The 13,716-nt window shown below is 61.4% G+C and overlaps 1 protein-coding gene across 1 annotated transcript in view; it reads right to left on the bottom strand.

Annotated features, from left to right (window-relative positions):
* The window catches only part of TSC22D3 (TSC22 domain family member 3), a 16,163-nt gene extending 2,532 nt beyond the window's left edge, over positions 1-13,631 (bottom strand). Inside the window, exon 1 of the mRNA XM_042039935.1 lies at positions 13,232-13,631. Within this exon, the coding sequence (XP_041895869.1) occupies positions 13,232-13,554 (323 nt within the window). The 5' untranslated portion in view covers positions 13,555-13,631. The remainder of the gene's footprint in view (positions 1-13,231) is intronic.
* Positions 13,632-13,716: the final 85 nt, after the last annotated feature.

Genomic DNA, 13,716 nt, shown 5'->3' with positions numbered 1-13,716 from the left:
CACTGCCCCCGGTACGGCACACTGCCCCCGGTACTGCCCCCTCACACCGTGTACTGCACCCCTCTGCAGCCCCTCCTCCCCTTCCAGTTGAACCACAGCACGGCACCATCCCAGTGCAAGAACCCCGCGCTTCAGCACTGTGTCCCCCCTACTCTGCAGCCCCACTTCACATCCGTTGTCTGTTGCAAGCACAGTCCTGGCACCCCCGGCATCCTTAGTACAACCCCCCACAGCCCACACACCTCAGCATCCCCTTCCTGTGCTCCTGGGCACCCAGGATGGGGGTTCAGTGAGGGGGACACACGCACCTGCTTGGGTGCTCGCAGAAGGGGTGAACCCGGTCTGCATTTGTAGGTGCAGCCTGCAGGTCCCTCACAGTGAGGCCTCGTGATTGTGAAGTGGGGGCATGAGGGAAAGGGGAGCCACGGGCATTCAAAATACAACCCGGGGTGCAAAACAGAAACGGGAGCGAAAACCAGAAACGGGCTGCTAAAAAAACCGGGGCGCATAACAGAAACGGGGGTGCAAAACAAACAGAAACAGGAGTGATAAACAACAGAAACGAGAGCAGAAAAACAACCCAGGCGTAAAAAACAACCCCAGGAGGGGAAACGAAAACCTGCGTGCAGAGCAAACCCGGGGTGCAGAACCAATCCAGAGTACGGAACACGCCTCCAGGCTGCAGAACAACAACTGCGGGGTGCAGAACAAACGCGGGGTACAGGACAACACCCTCGGGGTGCAGAACAGCCCCCGGGTACAGAACAAAGTGAAGGTACAAAACGAACTCGGGGTACAGAGCAAAACAACTCCAGGGTGCAGAGCCAACCCGGGGTGCAGAGCAACAAATCTAGGGTGCAGAACAATGACTTTGTGGTGCAGAACAAATTCGGGGTACAGAACACGCCCAGGGTTCATAAACAACCGCGGGATGCAGACCAAACCTGGGGTCCAGAACAAACTCGGGAGCACTAAACACCACCACCCTGGGCTGCAGAACAGTCCCGGGGTACAGAACAAACCAGGAGTACAGAATAACCACACCCTCGGGGTGCAGAACAACGCCCCCGGGGTGCCGAAGAAGCTCGGAGTACAGAACCGTCCGGGCGCCCTCGGCCGCGGCGGCCCCGCCCGCCGTTGCATAACCCCGCACCGGGCGGGGGGGCCCCCCCGCGGGCACGGGCGGCACTGCAGGCGCTGGGCCGGGGTGCACGGCCCGGGAGGGGTCTGCCCGTGTTCGCGTGCAGCGGCATCCCTGTGTGTGCACACGCGTGTGCAAGCCCCGGGGTCACGACGGGTCCTTCTCGCGTCCACAGAGCGACTTACACATAGAGCGAGAGGGTCTCCTCCGAGGGGTGGAAGCAGGGCCCCTAGAACGCCCCCCCCATCCCGGGGGCTGGGGTGGCACTGCCCACGCGGTGCTGCCCCACTGCCCTTGGCTGCCCACTTATCTCTGCCCTCTGGATATGGGCCTGGGGGAACTTTGCTCAGTGGCTGCCTGCTGCCTCTGCCTCCAGGGGCTCATCACCCTGAGGCTGATGCTGGATGGCAGAGCCCACACACGGCATAGTGTCCAAGAAAGCGTTAGTGCTGGCAGGGCATGTGCACCCCAGGGATGCTGCAAAGGACACCAAATGCCCCAATCCAGGGGGGACTGAATGTGCCTGCACTTGGCTGTTGGAAGAGGCCAAGCAGCCCTGACTAGTGGGTGTGCTGCTGTGACCCTTCCTGAAGCGGGGAGGGGGAGCAGAGTGGAATTTCCCCATCAGAAAGGGAAACTGAGGCACAGTGCAGCACGGCTGCTGCTGGGAGCAAGACCTAGCCAGGCAGCTCTCCACAAATCACAATCCCCTCCCAGGGCAGGGTGAGAATGCTGTGCCGCCTGTGGACCACAGCCGGGCGTATGCAGGTGCCCCAGGACACGCGCGTTTGATGTGAGGACGTGAGAAAGCATTTTCTCCCTGGTGGGCCCATCTGGGACCTGTGGGAGGGATGATGCACATCCCCCTCTGTCAGCACTACTCCAGCCCATGCAACGCTGCTGAGCAGGGACTGAGCAGGGTGCTGGCACTGCAGAGAGTAGGCCGGGGTCTGTCCCCCAAGCCCCGGGGCTGGCCTGTGCTCCCCCCCTCACCCACACCAGGCCCTACTTACCAGTCCCTCCTTCTGAAGAGGCTCGGGGAGTACGGCGGCGGGAAGGCCATGCCACCCCGTGACCCCGTTCCAGCCCCTCTGTTCCCAGGGGCGATGCTGGCTCTGCCTGTGGCTGCGTCCCCCCAGCTTGCAGTGGCAGAGACAGCCTGGGTGTTGGCTGCATCCAGGGGCTCCAGCCACGGGGTAAACATGCTGGGGGATGACCTCAGCTGCACTCAATTGGCCCTTTCAAGGCCGATGGCCAGTGTGCCATCCCGAGCTGCGCGGGTGCCCCCCTCCCTGGGGGGATGAAAGGCCTCTGTGTGCACTTGTCCCCAGAGTGGCTGGTGGTGGGCTTGGTGGCAGCCCCTGGGACACAGCTTTGTTCCCTTGCTGGGACAAGTCCAGACCACCCACACCAGGGGTCCCTTGACTCAGTTTCCCATTGCAGCTCATGAAGCGTGCTGGTTTCACTGTGGAGAAGACAGAAGAGATGGGGAGAGCATTTTCTCCCACAGCTGTGCCACCTTCTGCAGAGAGGTGTCAGCAACAGGGAGGTGGGGTGGGCAGACCCCAGCCTGCCCCCAGCCCTGGCAGCTGTGCCTGTTTTCCCACCTCCTGTGATCTGGCCCCCTGACTCCTGGCTCAGCCTCCTTCCCAAAGGAAGCCCTAAATCATTAGTGGCAGGGACCAAGGGCTCCAGAATGGGCAGACCAGAGCCTGGCTGGTGGTCCTTGTCTCACAGCTTGAGGTTCCCGGTCCCTGCCTGGTACCTTTCTGATGCAACACTCAGGCACCAAGGACTGAGGAAAAAACCAAGGAGTTCTGCAGCTGCTGGAGTGAAGCTGGAAAATGCTTTGGGGGGGAGATTGCTTCAGCTCTGCCACCTCCAATATTTTCCCCATGGAGCTGGGTCTATTGCAAAAATAAACCAGAGTAAGTCACTGATTTCCCTGCAGTCCCCCTGGGTCTTTCCAGCCAGCCCTGCCCACATCACTGCTCAGGGCATGGACTCCTCAGTCTGAGGCTGGGCAGGATGCTGTCGGCCTTTGAGAGGCCACAGCGCGGGATGCTCTGGAGGGATGAAGAAGCAGAAGTTTCTTTCCAGGCACTCAGTAAATGAGGGATCCCTATGCAGCCTGTGGCCAGGGCAGGTCAGGCCGGGCAGGGGGCTGCAGCCCCCTCACAGCCCCACACCCTCACGTGGGGATGTGGCTCCTGAACATTTCGCTGGGTGCACACACCCACGGCACACCTTGCAGCCCCTACAAGCGAGTCCTGCCTGCACATGCGCGTGCACACGCAGCACGCCCACACCCCCTGCATACACACGTGTGTTTGCAGCCCACACGAGCGTGTGCCCTGCATGTGCACATTGGTGCGCCCTGCTCACACACATGTGCAAGCACATTAGTTTAGTACCTGGAGCTGACGATCTTGGGGGTCTTTTCCAACCTGAATGTCTCTGTGACCCTGTGACACACTCTGTGTGCCAAACAAATGCTGCTGTTCCGTGTGCAGATGCACGAGCGCTGCCGGCACCCCCTGCACATGCTGCCCTGACTAACAGCTGACACACGGCCCTGCCTGTACCCCTGGTGTCAGCGGCACGGCGCAGGACAGCTCCGCGTGCCCCTGCATAGCGGGAGGGCACCCCCAGCCCACGGGTGTCACCTGTAGCCCTGCTGGCACCTCCACAGTGGGAGCAGCAGCTCCCAGCTCTGCTGGACTCTGCTTTGTGCCAGCTCTCCCCAGGAGCCCCTCTGAGCTGCCCCAATGCCCCCACAGCAGCAGGGTCCTACATGGGGCTCCAGCTGCACCCCAAGTGGTGGGGGGGCCCTTTCCTAGCACACCATGGCCCTGGCCTTGCCAGGCTCCTGTCCCACCACCTGCTCCTGCTCCTCCAAGCAGAGCAGGGTGGGCAACACACCACCTTGCTCTTCCTAAAGAGCAGGGCGCATGGACTCACAGTTACCCTGTGGCACCAGAGGCCACAGTGATGGGTGCTTGGAGCAGGCTGGGCGAGAGGGGCCAGTGCTGTGAACTGCATCCCCAAGGCAGCAGCATGGCAGCTCCTGCATCTACACACAGTGACAGGAGGTTCATCAGGCCGGGCCCAGCTTGTGCCTGTGGTTATTTTGGTAACAGCGACAGCAGCCGCAATACAGGCTAATTGTGACACTAATTGTTGTGCTCTCTGGGGGAAAAAAAGCACCCGTGGCTGTCATCGAGCAGTGAGGAGAGGTGGTGACACCAGCCAATGATGATATCACCCAAGCAGTGGCCCTGCAGGACACCCCAAAGCTGCCAGCAGCGCCTAAACCCTTACACAGCCTGTTCCTCAGCCCAGAAGATGCCAGCCTCCCTCCTGGGTGACATTAAATGACAACCCCCTCCTCAGCAACTGGACTTGGAGTTCGGCAGGCCCAACAGAGCTCTGCCAGGCTGGAGCAAGGGGAGATAGGGAGTAGGACGAGGGGATTATCTCTTGCTGCCTGGCATCCCATACCTCCATAGTGCTGTGGGTCAGGGGACATGCCCTCTCCCCACAGCCCCAGGGACAAGACGTGCTGTTGTACTGAGCCCTGTGTGTTGGACCTGCACCAGGCACTGCAGTGCCACACACCAGAGGATGCTCCTGTCCTGGCAGCGGCCGATGGAGCCAGAGGGGTGGTTGGGGCTTCAGGAGCAGCCCTGGCTCCCCAGTCTTGGCTCTCCCCCTGCTCCAGGCTGTGCTCACAGCTCCGTGGCAGCGTTCCTGGCTTGCTCTCTCCCAAGGACTCAGCTCAATGGGAGGAAGGCCCTTCAGAGGGTCTGAGGCGTGGGAAATGTTTATAGCCTGGCCTCAGAGACACTGGAGAGCAAACTGGGAAAGGCGCAGAGCCAAGGCTGCCCAGGCTGCTCTGCAGAGCCAGATCTCCTGCTCCAAGGGTCAGAGCAGAGTGGGAGAGGAAAAGCTACTGCTTGCAAACACACAGCTAAGAAAACTCTGCCTGTCACAGCCCAAAATACTGCAACTGTGGTGGTGCCAGCCAAGGGACTGGGGATGCCGGTGCCAGGGCATCCTAGCTGTGCCCTGCAGGAATAGAGGGAAGTGTGGCTGGGGACACTGGTGATGGCCGGGGCCTATGGGAGACTATGGCAGGAAGGGCTGGGTGTGGGACAGGGCTGAGGGGCTCCAGGTCTTGTCCAGCAGCTTTGTCCTGGTTCTGGGAAAGGAGAGGTAATGCCAGGGGCTGCCCACAGGCAAACAGGCAGCTGGGTCATCTGCCATGCCAATCCCACCATCCTGAACAGCAACTGCCTGCCCTATGGCACTGGCATGGGGCTGTTGTGCCAGTCCCAAGGGCTGTGGGCCTAGCATTGCCAAAGTACACCACACCAGTTGTCCGATCTTGGTTTCCTCCTCCTGGAGATTCCTGGCTGAGCTGCTCCCTGAGGCCTGGCACTACCCCCCACCTCAGCTGGTGCCCTCCAGGAGCTGTGTGGGACATGCAGAAGCCTCATGCAACCAAGAGCCCTGTGACATGGAGACCCAGGTCATGCCCATCAGAGCCTTGGAGGGGTCATAAATCACCCAATCCAGGGCATGTGCTGCTCCAGAGCAGAGGGCAACTATTCCTGGGCACACCTGGAAGTGCCTGGGTAGGGATGCACCCCCTGCCTGTGGAGCCGGTGCTGCTGGCCTTGCCTGGTCCCAGTCCCAAGCCAGGAGACATCAGAGGCATGTGTGGCCCACACAGAAGTGGTGGCCTCTGCCATGCTGGGGAATCCCAGGGAGGGTATAAGTGAGGGAAGGCTGGAGGGGAACCTACCCTTGGGAAGGCTGACAGGGAACATGTCCTCCTTCCCTTCATGCCCAGTGGAGGCAGAGTGAGCTCTGTGTCCATGGGCAGGGGACACAGGTGACCCACCCTGCCAGGCAGCAGGCATGGTCAGGGATTGTTGTGTGGAGACTCCTCCAACCTGTCAGGCTGGAAGCAGTGTGGGGTGGTGGAGGGAGCCCTGGCAGGCTCCTGTGTCCAGCTGTGGGGCTGCCTGCTTCCTCTGATAAAGGTACTTGGCTGTACTCCCAGTTCTGGTTTTTTTCTAGCCTGCAAGTGCACACCCTCGAGCCAGCCTGCTGAGAGCTGCAATTTTTCTTTAACTTTGTCACCAGACCCTCTTCTTCCTCCTTTGCCCCTAGTAGAAGTTGCCTCCCAGCAGTTGTGTGAGGAGGGGAGGTCAGAGAGGACCCAGTTCCAGCCAAGTCCTTCTCGCCATGTAGGAAGCCCTCAGAGTCACAGCTTCCCCAGGCATGCTGGTGTAGGAGAGGAAGAGGAGAAACGGCTCATTTGGTTGTTACCAGCCCTGGATCATGTGGCCAAACATCCCACCTTGCTGGTGTTTGTCAACACCAGCCCCATGCTGCCGCCAACCCAGTGTGGGCCCTGGGCACCCTTGCACCTCACTGCTCCCCCCAAAGGGTCCCACAGCTGCCAAACACTGAGGTGAGGGTGCCAGGTATGGCACAGCTCAGTGAAAACCCTGCAGCTTTCTCTGAGCATCGTGGCTGGCTGTTGGGGGAGTGCAGCTAACCCCGACCATGCTACCCCCTCCCATGGACCAGGGATGCCCAGCCCCAGGGAGGACGGCAGGCTGAACCCTTGGCAGAGCTTTAATCCACAAATCTGTCCGCAGAGCAAAGCGTTTCACACCCACGGGCCGGGGCTGGAGTCCTGTCACTGAACTCGCTGTTATCGCCTCCTGGTTACTTGCGCCCTGCCCCGGGGCTCCTGCCAGCCACGGCTCTGAACTCCAGAACTGTCCTTGCTTCTTAGCGTACTGTGTCATGCTGGACAGCCCCAGCTGGATCACCCACAGATCCTGGCTGCCCTTTTCTGGTCCAGTTTCAGGGGAGTGGGGATAGAGCATAGGTGGTTGCGACACTGAAGGGCCCCCCCGCAGCACGAGGGCCACGCGGCGCCCTTGAACCCCACGGCAGGTGGGCAGGGGGCTGCCAGCCTGGGTTCTGCCTCCCCCAGCCCCTCACCCAGCTTTGCAGCGATCCCAGCCCGAGAGAGGAACCCCAAAGCAGGGCCTCTGGCATCCTCCAAAAACAATCCCAGGCCCGTGTTCAGGCAAGAGCGGGCGCTCCGAAGCCCTGCTGGGCGCTGGCAGCTGCTGCCCTGCGGCGTGCGGGAGTGCCCGCTCGCTAATTGGGAGGCAGCTCGTTATGTAATGAGGACGGAGGCAGGGGAGCTGCGAGAGCTGTGCAGCGCACCCCACGCTACCCAAATCTGCTCTTCCAGCCCAGAATAAGCCCTGTTTATGGAACCCCTCAAGCCCTTCACTGGTCCCTTTCACAGGTCCTGGTGCTCTCCTGCCTGGCCGAATGCTTGGAGGGAGCCCCAGCAAGAGCCCAAGCAGCCCCACAAGGCCCGAGGGACAGCTGGACCCTGCTGGGGGTGCGAAGCCCGGACAGACCAGAGCCGGCGGGGGCCGGGGACACAGGAGCTGTGCTCGGCTGGAGCATGAGCCAGCACCCGCAGGAGGTCAGGCAAGGACATGTAGGGCGGCACAGCTTCAGCAGAGACGGTTATTAATACCCCGCCTGGCCTTTGCAAGGAATCCCGGGCATTTCAAATCAGGGACCTTTGCTGAAGCCCTGCCGTCCCTGACATTTCAGAACAATAACAATGTGAAAGACAATCGGTTGCTGGCAGGATGTATACCTGTGGCTCTGTGTGTGCCCGACCTCAGCAGCCAGCCCTCACCTCGCCTATGCCAACCCTTGGGGACAACCTGAGACCATCCCCTGCCTCCAAACCACCCAGAGCAGTCCTGCTCCATTTCACAGGCATATCACTGTGAAGGTCTCACTTAAGGAGATGAAAATGTCTTGTCCTGCCCCATGGCATCTGCCACCCTCTGCCAATTCGGCTGCCATCCCCAGGGAATTGTGAGTGGGGCTGGCAAGGACTGGATACCACCCTGATCCTGGAGTCTGGAGAGCCCAGAGTTTCTTCTGTGCTGCCAGAGTCATTCTGCAAAGCCCCCTCAAATAGATATATACATATATATAGAACTCCGCACACAGACAGAGGATGATCTCCTGTCCCAAAGCCAGCCATGTGCAGCACCTGGATAAATATAACTCGCAGCTCATTTGCAAAGCATCAGGATGGGTTGTAGCCTCTCTCACCTCTCCAGCCCTCTTCTCCGGGGTAAAGTTGGAGATGATGATCTCAGAAGTCTTTTCCAACCTAAAGGGTTCTGTGATTCTCTGCCCTCTACAGAGAGGGTCTCAGTCCTTCCCAAGGGCAGGATCCACCTAGAGCCTCACTCACCTTGGCAGTCCACATAAAGCGCACGGACCCATGCACGGTCATGTCCCCTGGGCACACGCACAGCTGCCAGGCTCTGACAACATATATCCCAAGCTCTTCCAAGTCCCATGCAGGTCACGGTGCTCCCCCAAAGTACAGAGTCAGCTTTAACCCTCTTTGTGCTGGACAGTGGCCAGGGAGGTGGTGTCAGGTCCCAGCAGAGACCATCCAGGATCAGGCCATGTCTCACCAGGACGGGAAAGTGTGATGCTGGAGGGAGGGGGCATGATGCTGGGATCAGGGCAGACCCCTGCAGCCTCCGTTAGCTCCAACCTCTTCCTCATTTTTACAGTTCAAAGACAGAAAAAAATCCTGGCCAGCCTTTTCCCTGTAGGGAAAGCCTTTTCCCTGTAGGGCCATGCTGACATCCCTGGCTGACCTTGGGACACCTACTTCTGCCTGTGCAGAGCCAAGTGCCTGCCCCAGCAGATGGGTAGTGCAGGAGAATCCCCAGGGAACCAAGAGGACAGGCTCCTGAGAAGCTGACGTTGGCATCACCAGACTGGCTCGGCTGTGCCAGCCCCCTTGGCCATAGCCTTGTGGTTAGGGGCAAATGCTTCCCACCTAACGGGCTGGAGGGGCTGAGCAGGGCTCTTCTGTGCTTCAGAGAATGTTGGGAATACCCTTCTGGAGGGAGCTGGGTCTTGCAGGAGCAGGCAGGGACAGGCATGGTGCATTGTGTGGCGCACGCTGCTGCCAGCCCTGCCAAGCCACGCTGAACCCAGTGTGCTGTGGCAGAGCCCCCGTGAGCCTGGTCTGCCAGGACATGGCCCCCAAGGCTGCTGGGATGGGGTGGGGGTCCCAAGCTGTTGGGATGCCCATGATGGAGACCACAGCAGGCTTAGCTGGCTGCCTGCCTGACATCTTCCTGACGCTGGGAGGATTTGGGTACACCAAGGTTGGCACCTCCCAGCAGTACAAGCTACTCCTGCCACTGAAACAAAATCTCTCCGGCACCTCGGTGGTGTGCAGGGCTTGCAACCAACACTGCAGGCCACAGGCCATGTGCAGATCTGTCCTGTGGGAGCAAAGCAAACAAAGCCCTGGTGCATGGTTCTGGAGGGCAGGGGGGCTCTCCTGGCCCCCTCCCTGGCAGAGTTGTCCCAGGGCCAGAAGGGGGAGAGTAGGACAGCTCGGTCCCACACCCACACCTCTCTCACGCTCATGCATGGCCCCTCTCCCCATCAATGTGTTCTTGTTGCTCCAGCCCACTCGACCAGCTGGAATGCTTGCCCTGGCCCTGCCACCCTGGGATGCCCTTTATGCCCTGGCTCCCCTCCTCCTGCATTGCTGCCGCAAAGTGACACCCGACAGATGGGAACAAGTGGTGCTGTGACACAAATGCCACCCTGGTACTGCTGCCCAGGCAGCTCTTGCTTGCTGGCCTGACCTTACAGTGGGAAGGGCAGTGCTGCCCTGCTTTGCCCAAATTCATGCTTCCCTCAACCACTCACACAGAGCTTCCCTGTCTCCCTGTGACTCCCTTGGCTTGCCCAGGCCTGGGAGAAGGTGGACCCCAGCTCCTTTCATGGCTCAGACCAAAGGACAGGTCACTGTCCACCCTGTTGGATGGAGCAGCAGGTCTGGCAGTGACTGCAGACGACCTGGCTATGCAGAGGTGTCCCCTCAGAGCCCAAAGCAGGATGGGCACAGGCTAGCCAGGCTGCCAGGTGTTGCCCAGGAGAGGCTGGGCATGACTGGCCAATGTGGGCAAGCAGGCTGGCACATACCTCCTCTCCCCACACAGAGCCAGGTAGGGCCCGCTTCGATCATGTGCCAGTACACACCCGGGGTGCTGCTTCCCTCGCAGTGCTGACCTTCTCCCACACCACCGGCTCCCTTCACCCCCCTGGCCCAGGGAAAGGTGCCATGTGGCCATGGGCCTGCTCTCCCTGGACCACACACAATTGGGCTTGTGTCTGGCTCTGGGACAAGCAATCTTGGGTTAACGTTGGCATTACAGAGGGATGGCAAAGACCTTTCTGCCCACTTCATTGGCACCTGCAGGGAGAAGGTGTGCCCAGTGAGGGTAGTGGCAGCTGTCCTCCCTATACCTGATGCTTCCATGTGAGCTTGGTCCCTTGGCATTGCTGAGATCTCCCTGGAGAGCAGTTTGTGATGCCCTGTGTGAGGACATGGCGGGGAGAAGCCCTTTCCACACAGGATCCCATGCACTCCTGGAACAGCAGGGTTTTCTGCAGGAGCATCAGCCCTGGAGGCAATTGGTCCAGAGCATCCCTTCCTTGTGCATCCCTGACAACATCCCTGCTGTGAGCAAAGGGTATGGAGAGTCTGGCAGGGACCACCCAGCCAGAGAAACCCCCAGAGACAGGCTGGACATGATGAAATGTATGTTGTCTGAGATGCCCAGCACTGATCTGACCGTGACTGAGTTGTCTCCAGCCAGCCCCAGAGCCAGACTCAACTCTGGGTTTAGGATCTTGGGGATCCCGTGCTGTCCTGGATGTCAGCCACACAAAGGGATGTGTATCCACGCAACTTCCCCCTCCTCCTGTGTTGCCGTAGGAGCACATCAGCCAAAACAAGGGGCTCCAAATGGTTTGGGTTCCCTGGTGCCATCAGCAGGGTGCCCTTATCAGGCACGTTATCGGGGTGTTCCTCTGGCACCCACAATCCTCTGCTGTATAGGCTATCCCCTCTTGGATGCGTTGGCTCATTCCCCAGAAGGAGAAAGTTCAGGCTGGAGCAAAACAACTGCAAACACAGGTGTGGGCACACCTGGCTCCAGTGCCTGGGGCCGTGCACCCAGCTCCCCCATGCTGTGCCACCTAGGGGTGACGGGGGATCACCCAGGCAGCCTCCAGACCAAGGTGCCTAGACACTGGGTGTGACAGAGGGACACGGCTTTGCACCACACCATGGCACAGCCTGTCACTAACACAGTGCCTGGAGCCTCTTGGGACACATGGAAGACAGGCAGCAAGGAGTGCTAAGGGGCACTGACAGGGAGAAACCCTTGTCCCCTGGCATCTCTGCTCACTCCCTACCTCACCAGGAGCACCACAGGTCCTGCTCCACCAGGGATGAATTCGAAAGCAGCCTGCTGTACCCATATCAGTGGCCTCTGGCCCATAGGCACTGTCACTGACTGCCCCAGCGAGCAGCGCAGGTGCTTGGCTCTGACCCCAGCCCTGGCAGCCCGTACTGGAGACAGTGTCTCGCTTCCCCCTTCACCAACGGTGCCAACTTGCTGCAGGCCCCCAGGGAAGAGGGGAACCTCTCACTCCCGTTCCTTCCCAGCTGGGTAGGTTCACTGCTCCCCATACGGGCCAGGTACCGGTGCCTTGGCGGGTGTCCCAGCTCCTCCCTTCCCACCTGAGCGGCAGCTCGGCATTATGTAAGTGCAGGAAGAGCGTCTCCGTCAAGGCCGGCTCGAGGCAGCAGCCTCTCGGCGTCAGACGCTGGCTGGGCGAGGGGGCGGGCACGCCGGGGTGGCTCACACGCGTGGGGCAGCCACGTGTGAGCCCACCCGCGCACAGCCCGGGAGCGCGCCCACGGTGCATGTGCGTGTAGGGTGGGAAGGGGGTGGCGAGGTGTCTCTGAACGCGTGGGTGCTGCTCCCCCTGCGCTTTACCCTCCCACGGCGGAGCAGCAAGCCCCAGAGCCGCTGCTTGCCGTGCCAGCCATGCAGACATCTGTACCTGTCGCACTGATGGGCCACAGGTCCCCCCAAGGTGGTGGATGTGTCCCACCCGCTGAAGACACTGGCAGCCTCGGGCACCTGTGGCACTACTGGCCCAGCTCGGCTCTCCCAGGCCGAACTGGGGAGACCCAGACCTGCTAGCCCCTGTACAGGCTGCGCCCCCACAGGGTGTCACCAGAGCCAGCCCCACACAGCGCCAGTGCAGGACCTGAGACAGCTCTGTCCATTCCTCGCCCCTGGGGCTCACCTCATCAGGGCTGGGGAGCCTGCGGAGTGGTAGCCGCTGGGACCTTCTGTTCAGTCTCCTCTGTCCTCACTGCTAGAGAAGGGGAGCAGGGCAGACCCCGCGGTCCTGCCTCCTCAGTCCGCCAGGGAATGGATGGGAGCAGCCCCCAGCACGCCCGGCTGTGGGGGCACAGGCAGCCTGCCCAGAGCAGCCCCGAGACCAGCTCGGGCAGCGCAGACACTTTCCAGGGATGGGAAGTACCACTCCGGGCCAAACCTGTCTCCACGCCGGGGAGGGCCCGGGGAGCTGCCGAAAGGGCAGGAGCTGGCACTGGGACTCTCGGGTTCCCTACCCAGGCTCTCACTGACGCTCAAGATGGCTTTCGAGGCAGCACAGCTGCTTCCCAAGGAACCTGCTGCGCTCTCCACGCAGGATGGGGCTGATGCCTGTCTGTCGCTGGACACTATCCATGCCCCTGCGGGCACTGTCTGTGTGGACAGAGGTAGCCAGGGAGATGAGCACAGAGTCCAGCGGCCAAGACACACAGCTGGGGGCTGTTGTCACTGCCCGGCACACACAGGGCACCACAAGACGGGCATGGCGGAGCAGAGCCACCCGGACTCGCACCCAGGGATGGGCTGGCACCACGTACGGACTCCGTGCCAGACGCGGCCACTCGTGCCTCTCCCCACCCAGATCCCACCGGCGCTGACACCCCCCAGCCCGGGGGTCACACAAGTCCCCCTCTCTTGCCAGTGCCACACCACTGCCAGCTCCGAGCTCGCTGCCCCAGGGCGCCCGGCCCCCGGCGACTCCCAGGCTCCCGGCGGTGACACCCACCTGTGGAAGAGGAGGAGGATGGAGAGCAGGGTCTGGTCGATGTTCCTGTTGCAGATGCCCTGGTTGAAGAGGTAGCAGGGGTCCCGCACGACGGGCTCCAGGGAGTCCTGGCGCATGATGGAGCTCAGCTTGTCGGTGTTGAGGTTCTGTCGGACCAGCTGCTCCCGCAGCTGCCGGAAGCTGCTCACGGTGGGGCTGCCCGGGTTGTTGTTCTCGCCCCCGGCCCCCTCCTCCAGCCCGCTTCGGTTGGCCAGGTCCAGGCAGCAGCTGCAGCAATCCAGCCCCACGGGCGACCGGCACTCCTCCGCGGGCGACGAGGACATCCCGGGTGTCCCCGCGCCTGGCCACGGCGGCGCCGCCGGGGCCGCTCCCGGGGCCGCGGAGGGCGAGCAGCTGCAGGACGCGCCCGGTGTCGAGCGCCGCGAGCGGCCCCCGCCCGCCCCGGCCCCGTTCCGCCCGCCCCCGCCCCGCCCCGGCCCCGTTCC

Source organism: Corvus kubaryi, unplaced genomic scaffold (assembly GCF_017639235.1).
Source record: "Corvus kubaryi isolate FWS band 111438036 unplaced genomic scaffold, C.kubaryi_AGA036_p1.0 37395, whole genome shotgun sequence".
Taxonomy (NCBI): Eukaryota; Metazoa; Chordata; class Aves; order Passeriformes; family Corvidae; genus Corvus; species Corvus kubaryi.
This window is presented reverse-complemented; position numbering and strand designations above follow the sequence as displayed.